Source organism: Carica papaya, chromosome 5 (assembly GCF_054855325.1).
Source record: "Carica papaya isolate Zhongbai chromosome 5, ASM5485532v1, whole genome shotgun sequence".
Classification (NCBI taxonomy): Eukaryota; Viridiplantae; Streptophyta; class Magnoliopsida; order Brassicales; family Caricaceae; genus Carica; species Carica papaya.
In genome coordinates this window covers 42,128,163-42,155,081 of record NC_142313.1, presented here as the reverse complement: position 1 = coordinate 42,155,081, position 26,919 = coordinate 42,128,163, and the positions used below count along the sequence as shown (strand labels likewise).

Below are 26,919 nucleotides of genomic sequence, written 5' to 3'. Positions count from 1 at the left end.
GAATATCACTCCATAAATGTTATGTGTGGCAATCTATCTGCAATAAGCATTGCAAAAAATCCAGTTGACTAGTATCACAAAAAATCCAGTTCACTATGATCGGACTAAATATGTCAAGATAGATTGATAATTCATAAGAGAAAAGATAGAGCAAAAGGAACAACTTGAGTGGTACATGTTTCTTCCAAACAATAAGCAGTTGACATGCTAACTAAAGCTCTGTTGAGAAATAACTTCGAAGACTTAAGTTTGAAGGTTGGCATGGCTAACATTTATGCCTAGCTTGGGGGCGTGTAGAAATATTAAGAGAAAATTTAGGAGGAAAATAAGGAAAAATATGCTCTAATGTTAGAATGCATACGAGAAAAAATAGGAGAGAAATATATGATAGAATCATGAAAAAAAACTGAAACTTTCCTTTATTCTTAAGAATATGTTTTTCAGATTTTGAAGGATAACAATTGAGTGTTCTGCCCTATAAATTGCAAAATAATGTAGAAGAAAATTATAAATGAAAATTCAGTCTTTCTTTATTAACCCTAGCATACTACAAATAAATGGATCCTAGTTAAAAGAGAGTAGAAGGAAAAAAACCTTATATCTATACTGAACTGATTAGAATAATCTTCATGCTTGAAAAGAAAATAATGTACAAAACCATTATATAGCTGAGTAAGAGAAATATACATATCCTAATTAATAGAATTCTGCTATCTTAATTTAATCTTTCTAAATATAGAAGATTTACAAGATATTACAAAATATTCCTACATTCTAAAATTATAATCAATCATTTTAAATATATAATAAATAATTAATCCTAAATTACAGTCAATCATCTTAAATATAGAATAAATAATTAATTGACTTTCCTTCACTCCTCCTCAAGCTTGGTTGTAGATGTTGTGGAGTCCAAACTTGTCAACTAATCTCTCAAAATTGGGTCTCCAAAGACTCTTAGTTAAAATATCAGCTATTTGACTCAAAGTTGGAACATAGATGATAGACACCATCCAATTTTCTATCTTCTCTTTAATGAAATGACCGTCTATTCCAACGTGTTTGGTTCTATCATGATAGACTGGATTATGAATGATACTGATAGCAGCTTTGTTGTCACAGTATAGCTTTAGTGGTTCACTTGCTTGTTGCTTTAGTTCTCCCAGTAAATTTTTTAGTCATATCATCTCACACTTAACGTGAGCCAAGGATCTCAACTCAGCTTCTGCACTGCTTCTTGCAACCACAATTTGATTTTTACTTCTCCAAGTGACTAAATTTCTCCAGACAAATGAATAATACCCTGAAGTTGATCTACTATGTGTGACCAATCCTGTCCAATATGCATTTATAAATGTTTCAATACTCCGATTTGAGGTTTTTTTGAAAAATAAATCTTTTTCTGAAGATCTTTTTAGATATTTTAAAACTCGTGTAACTGCAGCCATGTGTTCCTCTATGGGTTCATGCATAAACTGGCTGACAAGCTTACAGTAAAATTAATGTCAAATTTAGTATATGAAAAGGAGATTAGTTTGCCAACTAATCTTTGAAACCTTCTCGTGTCAACCGGTTTGCTTGTTTTTAAATTGTCTAATTTTACATTGGGATCCATAGGAGTGTTCGCAGGTTTGCAACTCAACATACCAGTTTCCTTTAATAAATCAATGACATACTTTCTTTGAAACACTAAAATTCCTTCTCGGCTTCGAGTTATCTCCATATCAAGAAAGTATTGAAGTTTACCGAAATCTTTCATTTCGAATTTTGAAGTAAAACCTTTCTTGACTCAGATAATTTTCTCAATATCATCTCTTATTATAATAATATCGTCAACATAAACTATTAAGATAATCACTTTACTCTCTATGTGCTTGAAGAACAATGTGTAATCCATATGTGCCTACATATAATCTTATCATTTTATTGCTTTCATGAATTTGTCAAACCAAGCACGCAGAGACTACTTAAGGCCATATAAACTTGTCCGTAATTTGACTGTTTTGTCATGGTTGCCATTATTAAATCTCGGTGGTAGGTCCATAAAGACATCCTCCTCAAGTTCTCCGTTTAAAAAGATATTTTTTACATCTAGTTATTGTAAGGGTCAATCTAAATTAGCAACAAGAGATAGAAGTACATGTACCGTATTAATTTTTGCAATAGGAGCCAAAGTCTCTTGATAATCCACACCATAGGTTTGTGTACGTGATTTCATAATTCAAACAAGTGTGATGAATTTTTCAGATCAGAATAACCAAAAATGACGGCATCGCAGATCTCTTTTGCCATGGAATGAAAAAGACAGGCTTCACCTATCTCATCCTCCATAGAATAAATTAACCACGTCATGATTAAAGAATTGTTAGCGTCTCATAATGCATACGAGGGATCATCAACATCAGGACGAGGAGAGGAACCGTCTATGAAGGCTATTTTGCCTTTTCCCCTAATCACCAAAGCTGCCGAACGAGACCATTGCAAGAAATTCTTCCTGTTGAATTTTTGAGTGCCTCAACCATCCTCATCTCATTCCGCAGCTGACGCCGTGCTTATCATCACCGCACAATTCCGACAAGCTGATTCCGTCAACAAAAACGTTTTCCTTTATTGCATTTAAGCCTATAAAAGGCCATCTTCCATCATTTGTAAGCATCAATTGAATCAATAAAAAAATACATCTCTTCTCTTTTCAAATTCTACTTTGTCTTCTTCATCCTCTTATTCTTCTTCTTCTTCCTCTTCTTCCTTCCTTCTCAAGATCAGAACCATGACTAACGTTCCTGACAGTATATAAGAGTTAGCAGTCCAATAAAGGGCTCGGAATTTATACAGGAAGAATGTTAATTCCACGTTCTTAATTTAGGTAATTGAGTCCAAACCTTTCAGTATCTCCAATAGTTCCTAAGTAATCTGCTAAAGGAAATGGAGGGTCTGTTCATTTGAACAGTTCAAGCCAGTTTGTGTTTCCTTTGCAGTATATGTTCCTACTAGCTAAGGATCTAATTGTTTCTCGAAATAAGAGAATGATAGCTGACAAATTTTAGGCCGAGGAAGAGTGCCTCAGGATAAAAATAAAAACATTGCAAGTATCATTAGATATAAGAAGAGACACTTTCTCTTGCTTTTCATCATCCGTGTAGAAAAGATACTCTAGTTTGTTAAAAACAAAGAATCCTATGGCATAACTGATCTTTCTTTATTGAAGACTTTGATGACAGTCCTTTGGGAAATTAATTTAGGAGTTTTTGTTATTCTTAAGTGTGTGTAATTTTTTTTTTTTTTTTGCTGAGATGACTGATAAAGCATTATTAATTGATTATGCTTCTTTCACTTTGCCATTCTCATTCCTAGTCTGCAACTCTAACCCATATATCTTGATGCAACTAGAGGTACCTAAAAGACTAGTGCCTGTTGCTTGATGAATTCATATTTCTCATCCAAGCAATCTCTTCTTTTACATTCAGAGCGTTGCCATCTGGACTGAACTGTCTTCAAAGGAACTTTCCTTGTAATCGAGGCAAGGGAGCATGTAAGTAGAACTGAAATAATGTCCTTGTTAACTGTTGCTTTGTCTAAAATATAACCGTAAAAAATGTCTGATATGTTATTGCTGTTTATTCAAATTAAATTTGCTTTATTTCTGTGGTGTTCATTTATTATTTAGAATGCAGTAACTCTTTGCTTACCTGATATTTGGTAGAAGATTAAGTTTAGTTCCTCCTATAAAAACATTAGTTACGACTTCACCCCAATCAATTCCCTTGCAAAGAAAATAAAACTATACAAGATTCTGAAAAATGCTCAATAGAGGGTGAAACAGTAATAGAATTGACAACTTGAGAAAGCACCCTCAACTATAGTCAACCTGTCTCCCTAAGAAAGATGCTGCTTCTTCCACCCAGTCACTTTTTTTAATAAATGTTTTAGTAAGAGGAGTCCATATGCAAGTCTCATTCATTTGCAAGCTATCCACTCTACACCCTAAAATATTGGCCAGATGCACCAGTCCGTCCACTCATCAACTTAGTTCACTTAACTTCAAGATCAAAGTATATGAAAACAAAGCTATCAGTCTCTTCAGTTTATAGCTGCCAAAATTCTCCTAATAAGATAATTTTACTAAATTTCAGATAATTTCACTTGGTAGGTATTGTTTTTATAGATGATGAGTATTTATACAAAAAAGAGAGTTTACTTTGAGGTGGAACTCTATGTAAACATGATATTGAAGGTTATTACAAAAAGAACAAACCCTATATATTTTATCATGTTTATAAGGTCCATCTGGATTACTTTTTAAAATATCACCGACTATTATCTCTATGAAAACTTTGCAAAATCAGGTTTCTTTTTTCTGATGGATGCAGTTTTTAACTTTTCAATCAAGAGTGGTGGGCCTCAGATCACATCTACTAGTGGGATTGTATTTGAGAGGGATAATGAGACTCTGGGAGCAGCAACATATTTCGTGGCTAACACAAACAGGTGGGCAGTCAGTAATGTTGGACTTCCTACCGGGAGCAACAATCCCCAGTTCATATTCAAGTCACAATCACAATTTGCAAACATGGACTCAGAGCTATTCCAGACAGCACGAATCTCTGCTTCATCATTGAGATACTATGGGTTGGGGCTTGAGAATGGCAACTACACTGTGAATCTCCAATTTGCTGAATTGCAAATTGAAGATTCTACATGGAGAAGTGTTGGGAGGCGTGTTTTTGACATATATGTCCAGGTCTGTATTGTATATCAAAATTGTTTTACTGACTACTTTCTGACTGCTGCCTTTTTAAGCTTCTTTTTTTTCTTTCCTTTTATGTCACAAGTGAGTGCTCATTACCTTAATTTAAATTATGATTGATAGAACTATCATCGCATCTACAGTTAAAATGACATGAACTAGATGACACACATACACGAAATAATAACCTAACCCAGATGTGTTTGCCTATCAAAGTTAAATTTATTCTTAAAATATATTTCAAATATATATCCAAATAACCATTTGTTATGTGATATGGTTATGGGTTTACGTAGAGGGAAATCTAGTTGAAGGTCAGAGAACTTTTTTAGATTGTCTACTCCGTGTCCTATTTTAAGTAATTATTTTAGAGGAACACTTTGGTATGTTAAGTTTAAGGATTTAAAAGCTTTGAAGAAAATATTGCTTTGCTCTTTTGTTCTATACAATCTACAAAGTCAATTGGAAAAAAAGAGATTTTTTGTTTGGCTACCATATTTTATTATTTAATAATTTTATATAGTTAAAAATTTAGTAAAATAATTTTTTTTTTTAAATCAATAGAATATAAATTCTATAAATATACTAAGTGCAATAATTTAAAGAGTAAAAAATAAAATTTATATATTTTTTTAAAATCTACATAATAGTAGAGCTAAATAAAACTTTTTAAATTCTAATTTTTTTCAAACCTAAAAATAACATAAGGTGGGTTGGTACCCACTTATCTAGATCTACACACAACCACTCTAGAAAGCCAAATCTGAGAGAGAGAGAGAGAGAGAGAGCCAAAGAAAAACAGATCTAGTCGCGTCTCCAGCGCGACTAGATCTGTGCGTCGGGACGGAGGAAGACGAATCATGCACGATCTGTACCAGCAGAAACAGATCGGTGCATGCAGTGACCTTGTCCGGAGAAAGAAGATGAATTGCGCAATTTGCAGGTGCGGCGACGGCATTAGCGTGGTGCTATTTCTGACCAGATCTGCGTGAGGACAGAGAGGCCAGACGAAGCCGTCTGCGCATGAAACCAGAGCCAGAGAGAGAGAACGTGCATCGGAGAAGAAGACCCAGCCACGATGGTCCACTTCATGCGAAGGCAGAATCAGCACATTTTCGGCGCGAAATCACCAAATTCATGTCGGATCTAAACCCGCCGGCGTGTTCTATGGTGTTTCAGTGATTTTCAGTGGTGGGCCATGGTGGCCCGTGGTGGTTCAGTGACAGGGCGTCAAGTAACGCGTGAGAGCTCATGTGGTACTCCGGTTGAGCCCAAGCCATTTTAGAACCAATCTCGAGCCGTTTTGAGCTGGATCAAACCATTTTGTGCCGGATCGAACCATTTTGAGTTGAATCGAGCCGTTTTGAGCCGAGTCGAACCATTTTGAATCGAATCGATCCCCTTTGGCCCGAGCTAAACCATTTTGAGTCGAGCCGAGCCAAGCCAAGTTGTTGCCTCATGGATCTAGTTCCAGTGTACAACACTTTTTTGGCATCCTTTAGTACTAGTAAGCTGCAAAATGACTATTCAGAACTTGGTTTACAAGTTAGGTATGTGTGATATTTTTGTACCAATTTGAGAGAGGGTGTTAACTATCATATTTTATTATTTAATTAGTTAATATTATGTAATTAAAATTTTACGAGGATAATAATCACATAATTAGAAATTTAATAAAATAAGAATTTTTCTATCAGTAAAATATAAATTTTATAAATACTTCAAGTATAATAACATTAAAGATGAGAAAAAAATTTATATTTTTTCTCCAAAATCTACAATCTTTAGCCCCACTTCATAATCTAAAGTCATCTAAACATTTAAAAGAACTTAAGTTTACACTCAAAAGAAACAATAAATGGGAACAGAATTTCTTAAAGAAAAGTAAATTGTTAAACTGCATAAAGAAAATTTGGAAATGAGCAGAGTGATTATCATGCTCCCCTCTTTTGTATGGCAATATGCAAAAAGTTTGAATCCTTGGTAAATAGCACCATCCTAACTGATCCTTGCTATTCTGGCCTGCCGGATGACAGGTGCAAATTATTTAGTTATGCCATTCACTTCAATCTTCCATTACATACTTCATTTATAAATCATGATATTGGGATTAACCCTTCGAGGGAAACATTCCCTGCTAACAGCTATATTGTTCAATACCATGGTAAAAAATAATTTGTAGAATTTCTTTTAGTTGTAAGATAAAGCTTTTTCTCCTTTTTTAATGTGTTTGAATTTTGAATTCTCTTCTCCAGGGAATTCTTGCTTTTAAGGATTTCGACATACTCAAAGAGGCAGGTGGCTCTAAACGAGCTATTTCAAAGGAATTTAAGGCACAGGTGTCTGAAAATCACCTTGAAGTCCATCTTTTTTGGGCTGGAAAAGGGACATGCTGCGTACCTGAGCAAGGTGCATATGGACCTTCCATTTCAGCCATCAGTGCTACCCCAGGTAAGAAGCAAATCTTGTGCTCTTCATTTGCTCTTGCACTATTTCCAGTAACTGATTGCTGAATTTTTACATAGATTTTCTACCTACTGTGAGGAACAATCCTCCTTCAACTGAAAAGAATAAAACTGGTATGATTGCGGGGATCATCGTTGGAGTGGCAGTTGTAGGCTTCATATGTATTCTTGCAGTTTTCTGCATTATTCAAAGAAGGAAAAAGTCACGTGCTAATGATGATGACGGTAAGCAAAGAATCTTGCCGCGAGCATGCATTTTCAAAAGCCAAATATGTGGAGGGTATTTTTATCAGGACACGGCATTTAAATTTTTTTTTATGTTCTTAGAGAAAAAATTTCCAATTAGAAAATTGATCCATTTTTGGATAAAAGTATTGGAGGCATTGTGTATCCTCCAAATTTTTCCTTCCATCATTTTCTAATGTTTTATTTTATGAAATGTCAATAAAAGCATTTCTTTTCATGAGAAATCACTGTTCTGGTATATCATTTAAAAAAAAAGTTTCCTTGTTTTAGAACAGTAGTATCAGAACCATTTCATGGAGTTTCTCCTCCAATTAGGTCAATGGTTAATTATGAATATGTATTCTCAGAGGATAAAATACATAAACAATTGGATCAATTTCACTTCAATAACGTGCATTTGGTTTGTACTTGCAGAGCTCCTAGGTATAGATGCCAGGCCATACACATTTAGTTATGCTGAACTGAGAACTGCTACAGAAGATTTTAGTCCTGCTAATAAGGTTGGAGAGGGGGGTTTTGGACCTGTTTTCAAGGTAAGTACCTATTCTGAAGAATGACAAACATGGTGGAGCACACATCAGTTCATTCAAGTTTATTATCAGATATCAAAAAATTAACATTCAATGTTAGCATGTGATCCTTCTAAATTGGTCGTCAAACTCTCAATTTTTCTTGTACATCAGATATGCAAAGATTGTTATATAGATATAATATCATTTAGCATAGTTTTAAATTAGCACTCAACAGGGAAAACTTAATGACGGGAGAGTGATAGCAGTAAAGCAACTATCTGTTGCTTCCCACCAAGGCAAGACCCAGTTTATCACTGAAATAGCAACAATATCTGCTGTGCAACATCGGAACCTTGTGAAACTATACGGATGCTGCATTGAGGGAGATAACAGACTCCTTGTTTATGAATTTCTGCCAAATAAGAGTCTGGATCAAGCACTATTTGGTAGGGGCACAGAGTTCTCTGTTATTTCTACTCTAAATGGATAGCACCATGAAGACTTACACATCACTGGCTTGAATGTGGCAGGGAATAAGAATTTAAATCTCGATTGGTCAACACGCTTTGAGATATGCTTAGGAGTAGCAAGAGGACTTGCTTATCTTCATGAGGAGTCAAGGGTTCGAATTGTACACAGAGATGTTAAGTCAAGTAACATTCTGCTTGACTCCGAACTTATTCCTAAAATTTCAGATTTTGGCTTAGCCAAGCTTTATGATGATAAGAAGACCCACATAAGCACCCGTGTCGCAGGGACAATGTAAGATGATAGACATTCCATTTATCTCGGTATTTTCCATTATTATTTCTATATAATACATGTTTTATCTTTGTCATGGTGATGTAGTGGATATCTTGCACCTGAATATGCCATGCGAGGACATCTTACGGAGAAAGCTGATGTTTTTGGGTTTGGGGTTGTGGCTCTTGAGATTGTAAGTGGGAGACCAAATTCTGATTCAAGTTTGGATGGGAAGAGGATGTATCTTCTTGAATGGGTATGAAATTCTATTTTATGCCTTTTTCCATAGTTGCACCATTTTTGTATTGCCTGTTTCAGGAGCTTCTTACGATCTTCAAACCGTAAAAATGTTTAATTCAGTCAAAGGTTTAGTGAACAATTATGCACGGTTAACTAAATTTTCTGAATTTCAAACAAAAACAAATATACTTAATTATGCAACTATAGTTGTCCGCAGGGGGGCCCTTATCCATAACTTGATCCGATCTGGCTTTATTTGCTTCTGCTTTGTAACGTAATAAAGTGGCTTGCTTTACTATTCTTCTTCCTTTAAAGTTCTGATACATGGATTATTACCTGCAATTTCTTAGGCCTGGAACCTGCATGAAAACAACCAGGACCTTGAACTGGTGGACTCCAGCTTGACAAAAATTAATGAGGAAGAAGTGAAGCGAGTGATAGGAGTTGCTCTTCTGTGCACTCAGACATCGCCTGCGCTACGGCCACCAATGTCCCGTGTGGTGGCTATGCTTTCAGGAGATATCGAAGTAACAGGAGTAATCTCAAGGCCTGGATACTTGACTGACTGGAAATTTGATGATACAACCAGCTTTATGAGTGATTATAAGGAAGCTGATAACAGCTATTGCAACTCATCGATAAGTACAAGCATGATTTCCAACTCTCCTTTAAATGATCATAAACCCATGCTTTCTGAAAGCATCGGAGAGGGTAGGTGAAATCTTTTTCTTTGATTGGAGAACACGTATGTAATTAGGGGCTGTTAATTGAGACACAGATGATTTTAACCTATGTTTTCCTTTCTTTCTGTTCTTTCCTGAAAACAAGTTTTGATTTTCAAGCTTTTCCCTCCTCGTACAAGTTTATGTAGCTGAGGGAATTTTATGAATCTTTTTCACCTTTCAACTTATTAGAATTATGAGTTTTGTCTACCATCAATCTTCTTTCTTTATGTCTCTGTGAGCTCATTTTTGCCCCTCCTATCCAATGTTTATCTGCAATTTCAATTATCTTTTAATTTTTTTTAAAAAAAAAAGTTACTGCAAGTAATAAATTCTCTTTTCTGACTACAGAGGTGATATTTTTATGCTTTTTTTCATGAAAAGATGGGTTGCATATAAAATCGTCAACAAACAGGGGGAGACCAACAGAGAGACTTTAGTAAATGAGGATGGTATGGTTCCAGGAAAAGAGAAGAGAAGCTTTTTAATTCACCAAAATTACTAAACTCTTAACACCATGACCAAGAAACCGAAGACCTAACAAATTAGTAGGTTACCACCATATCTCAAAATTAATGTTTAACCATCAATACAATAAAGTAGGCAGCAAGAGTTATTAAGAACAAGGACTCCCCACCACATTAGCCGTATCACCTAATTCAGAACATCAACCACACATGTAACATCCTATAAGACACATACTGGTTTCTATTATATGTATTTTTAGACCTTCACAAGCCCTCTTCTTCACCTGGCATCCCAGTTTCAGCGTGCTTCATACTGAATAACTGTAGAAATGAAAAAAGTCTTCTAGTCAACGTAACAATACAAGCTTAGATGATTACACGATGCAAACACTTTAACAGGTAATGTTCACGCAAAATTATTAACATTTTATCATGAAATGAACAAAAATTGCTGTTGGCTATCAATATAGAAATTATTAACAAAAATTTCTATGTTAGTCCATTAATATTTAATTGAAATGTTATCCATAACAAGCCTATCGGAAATGAAGTTCTATAGAACTGAACTCGAGTAATTACAACAAAATTTAAACTAGAATAGTCATTGGCCATATATTTACATGGTTGAATTAGGCAAAGATCACACTGCTCATCTCCTAGCAGGCTGAGACAACCATGGAGTAGTTGTCAGTTGTCTTTACTTCATCATGCAAATCAATCCAGGCAGGCAAACTACAATATATTTTACATCAATTAGATGCATCCAATGTAGTTCCTATTTTTCCTCTTTTTTCTTTGATTTTATTTTCATTGACTATTCCCATAGTTCATACACTCGGATCTATAAAGTAATATTTTTGATCTTCTTCTCTTTGAAAGGCGGCTACAATTTCTCTCTCTTCTGAAAAACATTTCTCACTGTTATCTTTGAGAATTATTGCAACTTAGGATGCCGACGTAGATGCTATAGTCGCCATTTTCTGGTACGTTGTCTGTGTGCGGCCCGCCAAGCAAAGACAATGTTTTCGTGGTTTGGCTATGGTCATCGGTCTTCGAGAATTTGTTGCAGTCGAGAGGAAGACTTTCGATGTGGTATCTGAAGGCAAAGGTACTAGGGGTTTTTGAGAATAGGAGGGGGTTTCGGAAATCTATTTTCTATCAGGAGGAGGACATTGAGTGGTTATTGCAGTGCTTTAGGGAGTTCAGATGGTGAAAGAAGATGGTGCTTGGGGAAGGAGCCGAAGGAATAGTTGGAGAACTCTCATGATGATGCTTAGCAGTAATAGAAATGGCAAGTTTCTGATTCTCACATAAAGGAAAGTGGATGCTAGGGGGGATGGGAATAGGGTATTTATCCCTGAAGGGGATAAGGCGGAAGGTTGGTGACAGATGATGGATGCTCCTCATGAGGTGGCTGGAGTGGCATTGGTTCCGCTTGAGTGGGTTACAAAGAAAAATTTGGCTCCGAAGAGGGATGTGGTTATAGCAATAGAGCTGCTGGTCAATGTGTTCAGATGCCCAGATTGTATGAACGTGTTTGAGGCGAAAATGGTGAAGCAACGGGGTGCATCATTTACTGATGTCCTGTCCCAGTCTGAGAAGGGGGAGAATCAGGCAAGGAAGGAGGGGAGTTCGGATCTTACTGGAGCGGGTCGGGGCAATTTGAAATTTGAAAACAAAAGTGGGAGTGATCACGTGAGGGAGGTTTGGGGGGATGTTCCAGTTGGGTTCATGAGAAATAGGCCTAAGCCGGGTAACGCTTTTGGGCTGAATGGGAAGAGGAGGCTCTCATGGGCTGAAAAGGGTAAATGGGTGACCACGCCAGCCCTAGCAAAAAAGCAGGGCAGAAACGGGTTCAGTTTTGGAGACCAAAAAAAACCGAATCTCCAAAAGTTAAAACCCGGTTCATGAAAATGTGCCCCATTCCCACAGTTGAGAAAGAGTCGACGGAATCTAGGGGCTCAGGAGGAATCTAAACTCATCGATGAAGGAGAAATGAAGTTGATGACGGCAGAGGTCAGTGTGGTGGAGAACAAAGCCAGGAATGAATCAAATTGTTTGAATGAAGAATTAACTGAGAGGAACGGATTGGAAGTAAGTGGGAGGGGAACAGATTGGAAGTAAGTAGGAGGGAAATAGAGGTTTCGGGGGACATGGCGAGTAGGGAGAAGGAAAAGAATTTGTGCGATATAGTGATTATGGATGAGCCTTCCGAAGAGGTCTTGAACGTGACTCCAATTCAATGTGATATACTCTTTGAATCCAGTGATTGAATCTGCTAGACAGAGGAGGGATGCATGCAACATATGTACCCTGAACGGGTTCAAAGGAACTTCCAAAAGGTCAGTAAATTATTTGAAGTTTCTTCTCTTGGTGTGGATGAGAGAGTTCTTAGTTTGATTGAGGAGATTGAAATGAAGCATGTTGAGAAATGAAAGTGTAAGACTTCGGTGAGAAAAGTAAAAAAAAAGCAGGGGGAGGGGGAAAGCATAGAACTAAGAAGACTACAATGCTCAGTTAATTATGAAGGAAAAAAGAGTGGTGGGAAGGGGGAGAGGATTCTGTCTAGAGATGTCATTCCATGATCGGAAAAATTATATCATGGAATGTGAGGGAACTGAATGATAAGAAGAAAAGGGGAGTGATTAAAGGGTGCATTGGAAGACGGAAACTTGATGTTGTGTGTCTTCAAGAAACTAAAATGGAGGAGATTAACCAGGTTATTATCAGTGATCTTCGGCAGAATAGAAAGGTGAAGTGGGAGTTTCTTCAAGCGGTAAGTGTGGCTGGAGGGGTGGTTGTTATGTAGGATGGGGATAAATATAATTGTAAGGAGATAGAAGTGGGTAGAGTTTCTTTGACGTGTTTTTTTTAGCAGGAGGGTGGTGGGGAGCCTTGGGCGTTCTCTGGGGTATACTGTAGGGGAACTAGGGAGGAGAAAGATTGACTGTGGAGTGAACTTCATCAAAGCAAAGTTAGATGGGGAGGGAGATGGGTGGTGGGGGGAGATTTTAACATGGTGCTGCATAATAGGGAGAGATTGGGGGGAAACACAAATCAGGGGGAAGTAGAGGAGTTTAGGGAATGGGTGGATATGTTGGAGTTGGTCGATTTGCTACTGGTTGGGAGTAGATGGACATGGTCTAATGAAATGGATATCCAAGCTTGGTCGAGAATCGACCAATTTTTATCTCTAATACTTTACTTATGCAACTTGCAGGGTTTACACAGAAAGCGTTGCAGCGACCTGTTTCTGATCATTTTCCCATTTGTCTTACTCCTGATGGCATCATTTGGGGTCCGGGGCCGTTCAGATTGGACAATAAATGGATTGGTTTGGAGGAGTTCAGAAAGTTGGTGGAGGATGTGTGGAAGTCGAGGAATGTTAGTGGTACGGCCAGTTTTATTTTTGCCTCCAAGCTAAAAGCTTTGAGAAATGAGATTAAAATTTGGGCCAAGGATATGGACAGCAAGGCCGACATGTTGATTAAGAAGAACCTTGAGGAGCTTGATGCTTTGAACAATTTAGATATGGATGGGATGTTGGATGACAATGGGAAGGAGAGAAGAGGTAAATTGAAGACTGACTTAGCTTCCAACATGTCTAGGGAAGCTATTTCGTGGAGACAAAAGGCGAGGTATAAGTTGCTTAAAGAGGATGAGAAGAACACCAAATATTTTCACTGCTTAGCAAATTACAAAAAGAAAAATAACTATATTGAGGAGATGTGTATCAATGGGGAGAGGATTTGTGGCAATGGGGAGCTGAGGCAGAAGTCCAGGGAGTACTATCAGAACCTTTACAGGGAAGAAGGTGGGCAAAGGCCTTGCCTGGACGATCTTTTCTTTAAACAGATTAGTGATACAAGTAGAGCTTGTTTGGAGGTCCCATTTAAGGAAGAGGAGGTGTTGATTTGCTTGAAAGAATGTAATGGGGATAAGGCTCCAGATCCCGATAGTTTTCATATGAAATTCTATCAGGAGTTTTGGGAGGTGATTAAGGTTGAGGTGATGGCTGTGTTTCATGACTTCCATAGTCCGGGTTCTTTCATTCAATCCATCAATTCTACTTTCCTGTTGATTATTCCGAAAATCGTTGGAGCCAATAACATCAAGGATTTCAGGCTGATTAGTCTTGTGGAGAGCCTTTACAAGCTGATTGCCAACGTGTTGGCTAGAAGAATGTCTAAGGTGCTTGGTGAGGTCATTGCTGAAAATCAGAATGTTTTTGTTGCGGGTAGACAAATTCTTGATGCAGTTATGGTTGCTAATGAAGTTGTGGACGATATGGTGGAAAGAAAAGAGAGAGTATCATTTGCAAAATTGATATGGAGAAGGCCTATGACCATGTTTGTTGGGACTTTGTTATTTATATGCTCAAAAAACTTGGTTTTGGAGAGAGATGGAGGAAATGGATTATGACTTGTATCTCAACTACTTCTTTTGCGGTTTTGGTGAACGGTGGGCCTTCATCTTTTTTTAGAGCATCCAGGGGCCTTAGACAAGGAGAGCCATTGTTGCCTCTATTATTTCTTACGGTCATGGAAGCTTTAAGTAGACTGATGGATAGGGCTGGTGAACTTAATCTATTCAGAGGTATATCGATGGGAAAAGAGGAGTCCATGGAGAAGGTGTCCCATCTCTTCTTCGCGGATGACGCCCTTATCTTTTGTGAACCTGACTTGTCTTCCTTGCTGTATTAGAGGTGTATTCTACTGAGTTTTCAGTTGGTGTCCGGATTGAGAATCAATATGAAAAATATAAAAATGATTAGAATTGGGGGTCTTGGCATTAGATCTATTGTGACTATGAATTATGCTCTCCATGGCAAATGGTTGTGGAGGTTTGGTGATGAGTATGGTAAACTGTGGAGGAGGGTGGTGGAGGCAAGGTGGGGAAATTGGGAAAGGGATGGGGGTAGAAGGGGAAAATATAAACCACATGGGATGAGTCTTTGGAAGAAAATCAGTAAGGGAGGAAGTGAGTTTGTGAATTGTGTCGGTTGGCAGATTGGGAATGGGAGGGGGGTTCGTTTTTGGCAGGATGAATGGTTGGGTGTGGGTAGATTGATGGATAAATTTCCAAATTTATTCCATTGCTAAAGAGAGAGACATTATGGTGGAGGAAGCGTGTGAGGGTGAGGAAAGAAGGGTGGGGGGCAGCTGGAATGTGAAGGTCAAAAGACATCTGAAGGATTGGGAAGTGGATGAATATTGTAATTTGCGGGCCTGTTTGACCAATATTAAGTTGACGGAAATGGGGACAGCAGACTTTGGAAACTTGACAAGCAGAAGGGCTTCTCGGTAAAGTCATATTATAATTTCTTGTGCAAAAACGGGGGATAATGTTTTGCTGTCAGCACCATTCAAGCAGATCTGGAGGTCAAAAGCTCCTCCCAGAATATCTTTTTTTGCCTGGGAAGCTGCTAGAGGCAGTATCCTTACTATTGATATGTTGAAAAGGAAAGACAATATTTCGGTAAACAGATGCTATCTTTGCAAATGTACTGAGGAATCATGCAATCATCTCTTACTCTATTGCCCATTTGTCTAAAATATTTGGACGACAGCCTATGGGATGTTGGGGTTAAATTGGGTCAGTGCGGACACTGTTGGCAAAGAGTTATGGGCTTGGTCGGGTATTTGCAAAAAGAAAAGACAATTATTCCTAGTTCTACTTACCATTTTTTGGGTTGTGTGGAAGGAAAGAAATATGAGAGTTTTTGAGAACATAGAAACTAAATTTGTAACAATTAGAGATAGATGGATTAATACTTTTGGGTCATAACATGAAAGATTGGAACGATATTGGAATGGTTATCGACTACTTGACTGATATGTAAATCTATTTTGTATATGCCCGGTACCCCCTTGGCACTATTGTCTATAATAATATTTCTCTTTTATTTTAAAAGAAAAAATTAGAACAGCTGATGCAAGCCCTGAGGTAAGAAAACATCTATTGCATAAATGAATAACAAAGAAAAAAAGAAAAATTTACATTCTCTTAAATAAATCTATATGCTTACTTCTGCGGGTTCGCTTCTTGTACAGAATGCGGTAACCACATTCACGACATTGTATCACATCACCAGGCTTCAACGTATTCTCTTGCCCACAATCTATGCGTTATTCAACCCACAAACTACCATCAAGTTAGTAACAAAATGTAAAATTTCCAACACAATAGAATGTATTATCAGATCAACTTTTTCATTTAAACTAGATTTTGTAAATTTAAAATCTTTAAAAAATAATAGAAACATGAGACTTCATTTGACTGCACCATAAATAAAAAAAGAATCAAATTTCTATTACCATATTTTGTGAACTTTTTCATTTAGTTCTTTTAATTATACACAATAATTCGTAAAAGAAGTGGATGTTTAGCTTCATTGACTTGAACTTATTGTTGGGGCTATGTACACACCTCCACAAATATAACTCACAGGCTCAGGCTGAGGGTCCATCAGATATTGATCGAAGATTGGCTCTAAATAGAAGAGAGTCAAGAAACCACAGCACCTATCCAACAAAAAAAATGAAAAAATAACAAGCAAGCACACTTAGGATTTTTAGTCATGAAATTAATAAATAATATGGGAGAAGAGCAATATCATGTAAAAGTGAGACAGCAATTTAGGGATACTTTTAGAAACCTCAAATTTATCCATGTATGACCATATAATTCATAAGAAGTTGTGCTTAAACAAATGTAGTATGCTAGACATGAGACACAAACCTACACAAAGAAACCAAATTCATAAAGATAAGAGGTGCTAAGCAGTAAGAAAACTGTGTATGCCAATCCAAGTAGGCTCTAGAGAAACATAATAATCGCGTTCTAGCTAATTGAATGTATACATGAAGCAAAAAAAGAACAATTTGCAAACTGAAACTACAAAAATTAATTCTAAAACTAATCAAATGAATATTCTAAAGCATTCAGGCCTATGAAAATTCAAAAAGGTTAGCTAAAACCCACAAGGCATGCGATGTCATCATAAAATGACAAGAAAACGTGTTCTCATGAATAAATAGTACAAAATAAAATTTAGAATGGATGAATAGATGTGCATGGCTCTTCAAATGAAAATCAAAATTAATCAGGAAAAGGGAAGAAATGCCAACAAATCCTGAAAACTAACAGACATTCATACACCTATACCAATAGCATGACTTATATGCATACAGAAAATCTAACACATATAAGGGAACCAAAACAAATCAAGCCCCATATACAAGTTGAATTAAGCAGAATATTCAGTTCTGAAGGGAGCTGAACATGTCCCTAATCCAGAGAAGAGACTGGACCTATTGAGGCTATATCCTCAAACACCAACCTCTGTGACCCGCAAACATGTGTAATTCAATTGGATGCAACGAGAAAAACCAAACTCATATGAATTAATGTGAATGCCTAAAAAATGATCAAGCAATTCAGACCGTGATACGTGAAAAATGTAAAAAATTACAAAAACCTAACAGGACAAAACAGACAGAACGGGAAACGGAAGCAAACGGAAGATATCACCGGAGAAAACGAAATTCCGTTCAAGAAAATTAGGACGCCTGAGCCTCATACAAAATACAAAAGGGAAAGACACGCAATAAGCTCCACTCTGTCTGAACTTAAAAACCTAATACATTCATAATGATTGAGCAAAACCAGACCAAACAATCAATTCTGATTCATTGAAAGTCTCAACTTCAAACGTCGAATCATAAACACAAAACGAACAATTAGGGAAAGGGGAATCAAAAGGATCAGTGATTTACCTGGCTTGAAGAGTCCCGAAAGGTCCAGCTGCAATACAGTCTTTAGCCGCGCGGTTGTTCCAGAGGAAGACGGCCAATGAAAAAATAATAATAATAATATGAATTTAAACTTAAATTATCATTTCGGGTCTTTAAATATAATTAAGTCGTATAAATTTTTTATTAATTAAAGAAAATGTTATAAAAAAATTTCATTATAATTTAATCTTTTAACATAAAATAACAAATTTTTTTAACTTATATATATTTTATATTTAACGAGATTTAAGAATTATATAAACTACAAATATTACCTTCATTTAAATAATAAATTTATTTTATTTAAGCAATAATAATAATAATAATAAATATTAAAAAAATAAATAAATCCGTAGTAATTATTTTAAATTTTTTTTCCAATTATCAGTTCTAAAAATTATATTTTTTGGTCATTTTAATACTATACAAATTCAAATATTAATTATTTGTTTAAAGAATTTAATAAATCAAAACAGTTTTATAAGTCTAACAATTAAATTATAGCATAAATAATTAGAATTAAATTATAACATAATTCATATTTCATGGACCAAATTGATAATTTACAATAAAGATGATAACAATAATAATAATATTTTCAATTATTCTCGTCGTGGGGTCTCTTACTTAGTCCTAATCTACGGGCCATACATTATTTTTACGGCCGGCCCATGTGCACGTGACTATGCCCAAGAACATTGTGGCTTGGGCCTTCAAAGGCAATAGAGTGGGCTTTTAAAAGCTCTAAGAAATTGGGAAATGGGCCTGGGCCCATGGTTTCCTTTCGGTTGTTCATCATTTTCCCCCACTTCGGAAACTGAGTTTATCTTTAAAGAGGCCCTACTTTGAGAGTTTTGAATCTCACGTAGCGTATCGTTCGTTCCCTCTTCATTCTCGTTGAGCGACACAATTTACAGAGCCATGATTGGGCTCGTAATTATCAACAATGACTTTGAGATGAAAACGAGAGAGATTTAGGATTTGACTCTGATACCGTATTATTACGTGAAGTAAAACCGATAATCTTTATGCTTATGATGTTATTAGTTATAGACATATGTATAAAATAAATTTGCAATAGTAAAAATCATAACATAATTATAATGTATAAACTAATCGTACGTCAAAATTATTTTATAAAAATTTATCAAATTAGATTATACAAATTATAACTCATAAAAAGTTCTTAAAATATCGATTACAATTCTTTATGTTTTTTTCTCTAATTTCGGCCAAATTTTTGTTCGCATTTATTCAAGATTTTTTTATTTTATATATATTTATTTCGTTATTTATCATGTGTTTTATCAAAAAATTAATTTTTATTCTTAAGATTAATTTAACATCTATTTGTTTACTGAAATTAATAATTATGTTTATTTAAATTACACGTATTTGATTTTAATTTTTTTAAAAAAATTAGTTGACAAACTTAATTATAATTAACCTAAAACATAAATAAATTATCGTTAAATAATACATAAATATATGTAGAAGCTACAATTTCTTGCTTAACAGCCATATAAGATACTATACAAATATACATATACATATATATATATATATAAAGGTTGAGGTAAGTAATTTAATGACAAAAATTTGAATAAAAATATTAATTTATTATAATTAAAAAAAAAGCAATTAATCAAAAGTAGTTCTTAAGATATAATATTTATTAAATTAATTGACAGGTTTGACCTTCGGCTCACGTTGATCCACAGAATTAGAAGACAGTACTGTAGTATCTATCAACGTAAAGTATCTTTGTGTACGAAATTATGGTCATTAAAACTCTATATATCAATATATATATATATGTGTGTATTAATTAAGTTCCCTAACATCCAACTACTGTGCAATTTAATTCCAACTTTTATGAGTCCATAAAACAATTATGTGTTCACTGTATATATATATATATATATATATATCTAATCACGAGAGCCATACAAAAATTTGTGTTTATCGTTAATTATTATTAAAAAATTTGTATATATTTTATGAATTAATAATTGAAACTTGCAAAAAACAATAAAATTAATTTGCTTAAAATAATATATACAAGAATATTATAAGTGAAAGTAATAATTATGTATATTATTATTTTCTTAATCACGTAATTAATATAATTAATATCCTTATCTTGCTTCTTTAATTATCAATTCTTGTCTTTCTCATTTTGCACCATTACATTTCTTTCATAAATTTTCACCAAAAATATTCCCATGGAAATAATTTACACAATTATGTATAGACATCTCTCTCTCTCTATATATATATATATATGTATGTATGTATGTATGTATGTATGTATGTGTAGGAGTGTTTCAAAGCTTTTTATTTTCATTAAGGTTGTGTTGGAAAAAAAAAATGAATAATATTTGTGAAATTTACTTTTAAAAAATTTGTTCATTTAAATTAAAATACTTCAAAAAAAATTTATTTATAACTCGTTTTTTTGCAAAGTGTGATTTTATTTTAAAAAATAAATGTAAAAATGATTTTATCGTAAGGTGCTTTTATTTATTATAGAATTTATGCCGACGCATATAATTATTTTCTTATAGTTAAATTAAGATTTCGTTTTATGGAAATCTCTAACGATAAAGAATTAGTATTATGGGCGAACACAATGAAATATTGATATTCTAACGACCAAATAAAACTAAGTTTCAGTGAGATTATTATACTTTTAGATTAAAAAAAATATTTCGTGATGATTATTTTTTTTAATTGTAATAATCACAACGAATTAAAAACTCGACTTAATTTTTTGGACATAGAATAGCAAGAGTAAAAAATTAATACTATTAACACGGTAATTAAGTTATTAAGATTCTTATGCCTTATTTGAAAGTTAAGAATGATATAAAATTTATTATTTTGTGGGTATATTATAAGTTAACGATGATTGACATATAATATTTAGTTTAGTAAAATTAATTATTTAATTTATTAATATTTAATAATAAAAAAAATATATAGTAGGTTGGATTGCACTATTTATTTTTTTTAATTTTTTATTTGAGTAAAAATTTATATATTTTAATAATTATATAGTAATTACACATAATAATAACATAAATAATATTATAATAAAAAAATATCATAATCAAATTTTTAATAAAACCCCACATAGAATGCATAGTTTAATTCAAGTTCACAACTATTAACAACTTCACAGGGAAAGTCAAACAAATCATTAATTTGAATCTAAATCTCCGCGAATTTCAACCCTGGTGTTCTTGACCATTGTGTATATCTAGGCACACCTATATATATATATATATATATAATTTTGTATTTATTTCGGGTTTCTTACAATGGAAGTCTAGCTAATATCTAATGCCACTTGCGGATATATATATATGTTAGGATATCTGTGTTTAAACTTACCAAGCAAATATCTCGACTGTATGCATGACTGTTTATACATATATATATATATAGGTTGGGAACTAACTAGCTCAGAAAAAACCCATTACTAGCTTGTTCCTATAAAATATTCACTAAAAAGGACAATGAAGAAGTGGGGTAATTAGATATTACCGAACAAGTTGAATATTAATGTCATATATATACATATATGTGCAAATGCATATGTATATAATAGTACGTACGTACTGCACTTCACTGTTGTCTGAGTTATTTCAGAAGTGAGCTGGTAATAAATATAGATACATATAATATATATATATACACACAGAGTAATAACAGTGTATCTTTGCTCTGTGGATATTCTTTCATGAACTTGGCCAAACATTTACATAGATATATACATATATCTACAGATATAAACATATATCTACCAATTTATATGTAAGAGTACTACGCCACTGATATATGAGTTGTTTCACATTTACAGACACACACAATAATAACACTGCAGCATTGCTCTGCGGATAGTCTTTCAGATCTGGAACAACTCATATACATAGATATTTACATATATTTAATTGTTTATATGTAAGAATACTACGCCATTTGATATGTCGAGTAGTTCCAGACTTGAGACGACGGTCAGTTGATATAGCATAATTAATAGAGGCTAATGTTTTCAAAAGTCCAGAGTTGCTTGTTCTTACATTATATATATACATACACCTATATACAATATAGATGAAAGTATACGTAGCCGAATGGTCAGTGAGTGTCTTCTTTTATAAAAATATATATATATATTTTCGAGTTAATTTGTATTTTTATGTCATTTTTTAAAAAAATTTAATTTACTATGTCATAATATAGTGTATTGCATAATTAATAGAGGTTAATATTTTCAAGGTTCACAGTAGCTAGCTCTTTAAGTAATATATATATATATATATATATAAATAGATGAAAGTATATCCATTAATCTTTAGTTAAGACTTGATGAAATGGTAATTATGTTTTTTCTTTTTTAAAAAAAAATTATATTTTTGATTTAATTTTTTATATTGGTGTGTATTTTTTAAAGATTTTGATCTGCAGTGTTACGATATAGTGTAATAAATATTGGCTAATATTTTCAACAGTCCAGAGTAACCTACTTATAGGTAGTATGTATATATATACACACACATATATATATATAAAATATAGATGAAAGTATAATCATTAATATTTAACTAATACTTAGCTGAATGATCAATAAATCACTTCATCTATCAAAAATTACATTTTCAAGTTAATTTGTGTTTCTGTATGCCAAATAAGTATATGTATACCTGGTAAGAGAGAGAGAGAGAGAGAGAGAGAGAGAGAGAGAGAGAGAGAGATGAAAGTATATATATGTATATAACAGGCGAAAGAGAATGGAGACTGTGATAATTAACATATATATTAAAAGTCGATGGATGAGATGGAAACTAATTAAAACAAGTTCAAGATAAGATGATGAAGTACTGATGATAGCAGAAGCTGCTGCTGCTGCCATTAATGGAAAGATTATCTTCAAAATGCAAGAACTCGAAATGGCTTCCATGGCGGTCTCTGCAAATTACAGAGGAAGAATTTCCGACAAAGAACAAGTAGAAGAGAGCAAACCCTACAAGACAACCCACGTACATCACTCTCTGAAAATTGAAGAATATATAATACGCCACCAGTGACATGTAATAGGAGTACATCGTGATCTCTTCTATATATCACTCATACATGTGTGTGTGTATATATATGTGTGTGTGTGAGTGTGAGTGTGAGTTTGTGTTATGAGAGTTTTCGATTACTTTATACATATATACATATATATATATAGAGAGAGAGAGAGAGAAGAGGGATTCTCATGTCAAAATGTCCACCACAGGATATGCAGTTACTGAGCTTTTATAGAGGCTGGCAAAAACAACATGATCACATGACAGGATGAGCTTTTTATATTATATATGATATAATATGATATGATATTATATCATATGATGTTATATATACTCATCCATCACATGCTTATGTTGTTTGTATTATAATGTATACGTGTAAGTAAATGTACATGTACGTAGTATTGTCACCACTCACATTAAATACGGTTAGGATACTTGTATAGATACGAATTCTGATGAAACGTTTCAACTAATTAGCTAGCTAGTCAATATATGATAAGAGTTATTATATATAATATATGTTTATATTGAAAGCATATACGTACAAATAATTCCCTACATATATGCATGATATCAAATTAGAAAAAAAATAAAAATTAAGATATTATAAATTAGCTAAATAAAAACTAATTTTTGGTCATAATAATTGACTAATTTATTTAAGAAATTAGAATAATATTTTTATTATAGTATATACTCACTTTTACTAGTAATTAAATTATGATTTTATTTATTAATCAAACTACTTTTTGCAATCATTTTGATAAAATCAATAAATTATATGCTATATATTTTACCCAAATAAATAAATAAATTAAGATGGTTCTAAAATAAAACGAGACAAATATTATATTAATTTATATATAGTTAAAAATATTATAAATTTATCGGGTTAATATATATTTCACATATAAACATATTATATACACAAAATAATAACAGTTTTAATTTTGACTTATACAGACCCAAATTATTATTTTTTAAAGACAATAAACTCGATTTTAAGGTTGACAATTACAGAGAGAGATTTATAAGATAGTGATACTAAGACTTACCCATTTATATATACGTACATAGTTATATGTATATATATATATATATATGTACAGCACATATATGTATGTATAGTTTAGGAATATATATATATATAATTAATATAATTAAAATGATATTTGCAAATAAAGGAAGAAAACAAAAGTATGGTTCGGTGTCAAGTCATATTAATTGGGTGGACGAAAGTATATCAAAATGTAATGCAATTTTTTCCGCTGCCAACTATCTGGATGTTGATTTAAGTAGTTGAAGTGGTACCAATATTTTTATATTTTATTAATTTAATTATTAAAATCCATGTATTAAATTCATTACAATACAAAATCCAATATTTTCTAGAAAATTATATGTATAATAATAATAATAATAATATTTAATACCGTGCAAAAAGTTGGTAACTAAAGTAGATATTAAATATATTTATTTAAACATACAATTTTTTTTATACATAAAATAAGCCACAATAACCCCATATATATATAAGTCATGATTATTTTGTATAAAATAATATTATTGAACCATCTTCTGTTGTATATATTTTTACATATGGAAATTGTAAAACATTTTATTAATTAAGACAACTATTTTTGACTTTTTAGTCTATTCTTATTATAAAAAAATAATAATAATAAATATAACTAAACGGTCATACTATGTAACGTCTCGTTTTTTTTTTCTCAATGATGTAATCTAAGATAATTTCACGACCAAATACGAAAGTGTCATTCTAAATCTACCACATATATAGAAACCTTACCGCAATCTATTATCCAAAGTCAAAATAAACCTGCAACCTTACATGTAATATTACAGTGAAGTATAATCTCACAGATTTCCAGCAGACATATTATCTACACTACTACTAATTATTACACACTCAATCATGCCAAATAACGAAAAAATTATTGCCCTATTCCTCTATCCGGTAGGCTCGAAAATTAGCAACTCCGATCCCAACTTCATCCCTACTTCATCTATAAATAATAAATAGTGAGTATATACAACTCAGTACAGTAAAAATTAAGTTACAAGTATCATCTACAACAGTAGAGAACTCAGTGGTTCTATATGTACTCCACCTACTTAACCTAATACATACCCTTGGTAATTTAAATATTATGCATGTTAATTGTGACCGCCTCTCGACATCCCGCAACTATACAAATATTCTCACTCGTCATCAGTATCGGCGACCATCAATAAACCGTCTACCTCTCAACCCCTAATAGACCACACACACACACACAGATACCATTCTTTTCCGTCACTAATATTGGCGACTAAACCCCTTCCCGTCGGAGTCTCCCGACCATCACCACTATCGGCGATCAACTTGCTTCTTCTAGGTAATGACAACCAACATCGGTGTCCCCCAATGCTACCAACTCAAAAATAATATCATTTTGTCCTTACTCCACTACCTTATCTTGAAGCTCTCCTATACCTTTAACCTGTATACCTAAACTACACGCGTCTCCCCATAAGACACACACTAACACTTAACACACCCACACCAGTAACGTTCCCTTGCCAACTACCAAAATTACAGTAGCTATACCAACCTATATACAACCCACACCCTCATACCACATAGCTACACCACTCATCCCCTCGCCTTACACAGCTACACCCACACAGCTCTATTTCGACACTTCACACCCACGCTCTACGGCCTCTCTTTCCTCATCCCAAATTTTCTACATCTACACACTACTTTATCTCTTACACAAATCCACCTCACTCACCAAATCCCTCATTCTCTCTCCCTCCACGGCCTACTCTAGATACTCCACTCTCAAATCCCAAAATCACCTCTCTCTTACGGACCTCACTCACACATTGCATTCCTTCCTCTCTCTCCTCCCGCGGACTCCTCATCATACCTCCCCTCATACTCACACAGAATCCTCTCTCCCACACAGACCTCACTCACATACCACGTTCTTTCTTCTCTCTCCTCCCGCGGTCCCCTCCATAAACCTCCATTCGTACTCACACAAAATCTCCTCCCTTTTACGAACTCACTCACACACCGCACACCTTCCTTTCTCTCCTCCCGCGGCCCCCTCCATAAGCCTACATTCACGCTCACATAAGATCTCCTCCCTCTCACAAACCTCACTCACACACCGCACTCCTTCCTTTCTCTCCTCTTGCAGCATAGCCTCCTCCATATACCCTCGCTCATACTCAATATTTTCCTCTCCCTCACGGATCTCACTAACACACTTCACTCTTTTTCTCTCCTCCAGCGGCCTAGCCTCCTCCATATGCCCCCGCTCATACTCAACATCTCATTTCCCTCACGAACTTCCCTCACACGCCACATTCCTTCTTTTCTTTCCTTCCGAGGCCTCCTCCACACATCTCCACTCTTACTCACACAAAATCCTCCACCTACGGTCAAAATTTCAAATCTACACCAACCAACGCATGAAACTTAAAGTTTACCATACCTCCCACCTCTATCTTCCTCCTTCCCGTGGCTCGCTCCGTCACCGTCTCTGTCTCCTCCTCTCTCTCTTCCTGCTCCTCTCCGCTCCAGCTCTTCTCTCTCTCTCTCTCTCAAACTTTCTCTTCCCCCAATCTCTCTTCTCTTTTTTTTCCTTTCCTCTCATTTTTCTTTTCCTTTGTCCTTTCTTTTTTTTTATTCTTTTTTTTATTTCTTTTCTTTCTTCTCCTTTTTTTCCCTTCCTGCCTCCTATTTATACCCCACCTGTTTCCCATCCTGTCCGTCCGCCTCGCCTCATCCCAACCGTTCACTCCCTATTCTCCAAACGACGTCTTTTCCTCCTCCTCATCACCAAACGACACCGTTTCCTCCAAATGACGTCATTTCTTCCTCC

The 26,919-nt window shown here is 34.4% G+C and overlaps 2 protein-coding genes across 5 annotated transcripts in view; one reads left to right on the top strand and one right to left on the bottom strand.

The window, feature by feature from the left end:
• LOC110817414 (putative LRR receptor-like serine/threonine-protein kinase At1g56130) overlaps positions 1-9,886 on the top strand; it is a 35,311-nt gene extending 25,425 nt beyond the window's left edge. For all 4 annotated transcript variants that reach the window (XM_088221119.1, XM_088221117.1, XM_088221118.1 and 1 more), the window contains 9 exons: positions 3,468-3,532; positions 4,371-4,741; positions 7,003-7,198; positions 7,273-7,437; positions 7,873-7,991; positions 8,206-8,416; positions 8,501-8,732; positions 8,820-8,970; positions 9,305-9,886. In XM_088221119.1, coding sequence (XP_088077245.1) covers positions 3,468-3,532; positions 4,371-4,741; positions 7,003-7,198; positions 7,273-7,437; positions 7,873-7,991; positions 8,206-8,416; positions 8,501-8,732; positions 8,820-8,970; positions 9,305-9,673 — 1,879 coding nt within the window. In that variant the 3' untranslated portion in view covers positions 9,674-9,886. The remainder of the gene's footprint in view (positions 1-3,467; positions 3,533-4,370; positions 4,742-7,002; positions 7,199-7,272; positions 7,438-7,872; positions 7,992-8,205; positions 8,417-8,500; positions 8,733-8,819; positions 8,971-9,304) is intronic.
• Positions 9,887-10,214: 328 nt separating this feature from the next.
• LOC148266120 (DNA-directed RNA polymerases II, IV and V subunit 12) lies at positions 10,215-18,058 on the bottom strand. The gene is made up of 4 exons (XM_088221122.1): positions 17,922-18,058; positions 16,573-16,667; positions 16,172-16,264; positions 10,215-10,464 (listed from the first exon to the last, which is right to left on the bottom strand). Exons 2-4 carry the CDS (start codon positions 16,610-16,612, stop codon positions 10,442-10,444), a joined length of 156 nt encoding a protein of 51 aa, XP_088077248.1. The 5' UTR covers positions 16,613-16,667; positions 17,922-18,058; the 3' UTR covers positions 10,215-10,441.
• Between the last annotated feature and the right edge of the window lie 8,861 nt (positions 18,059-26,919).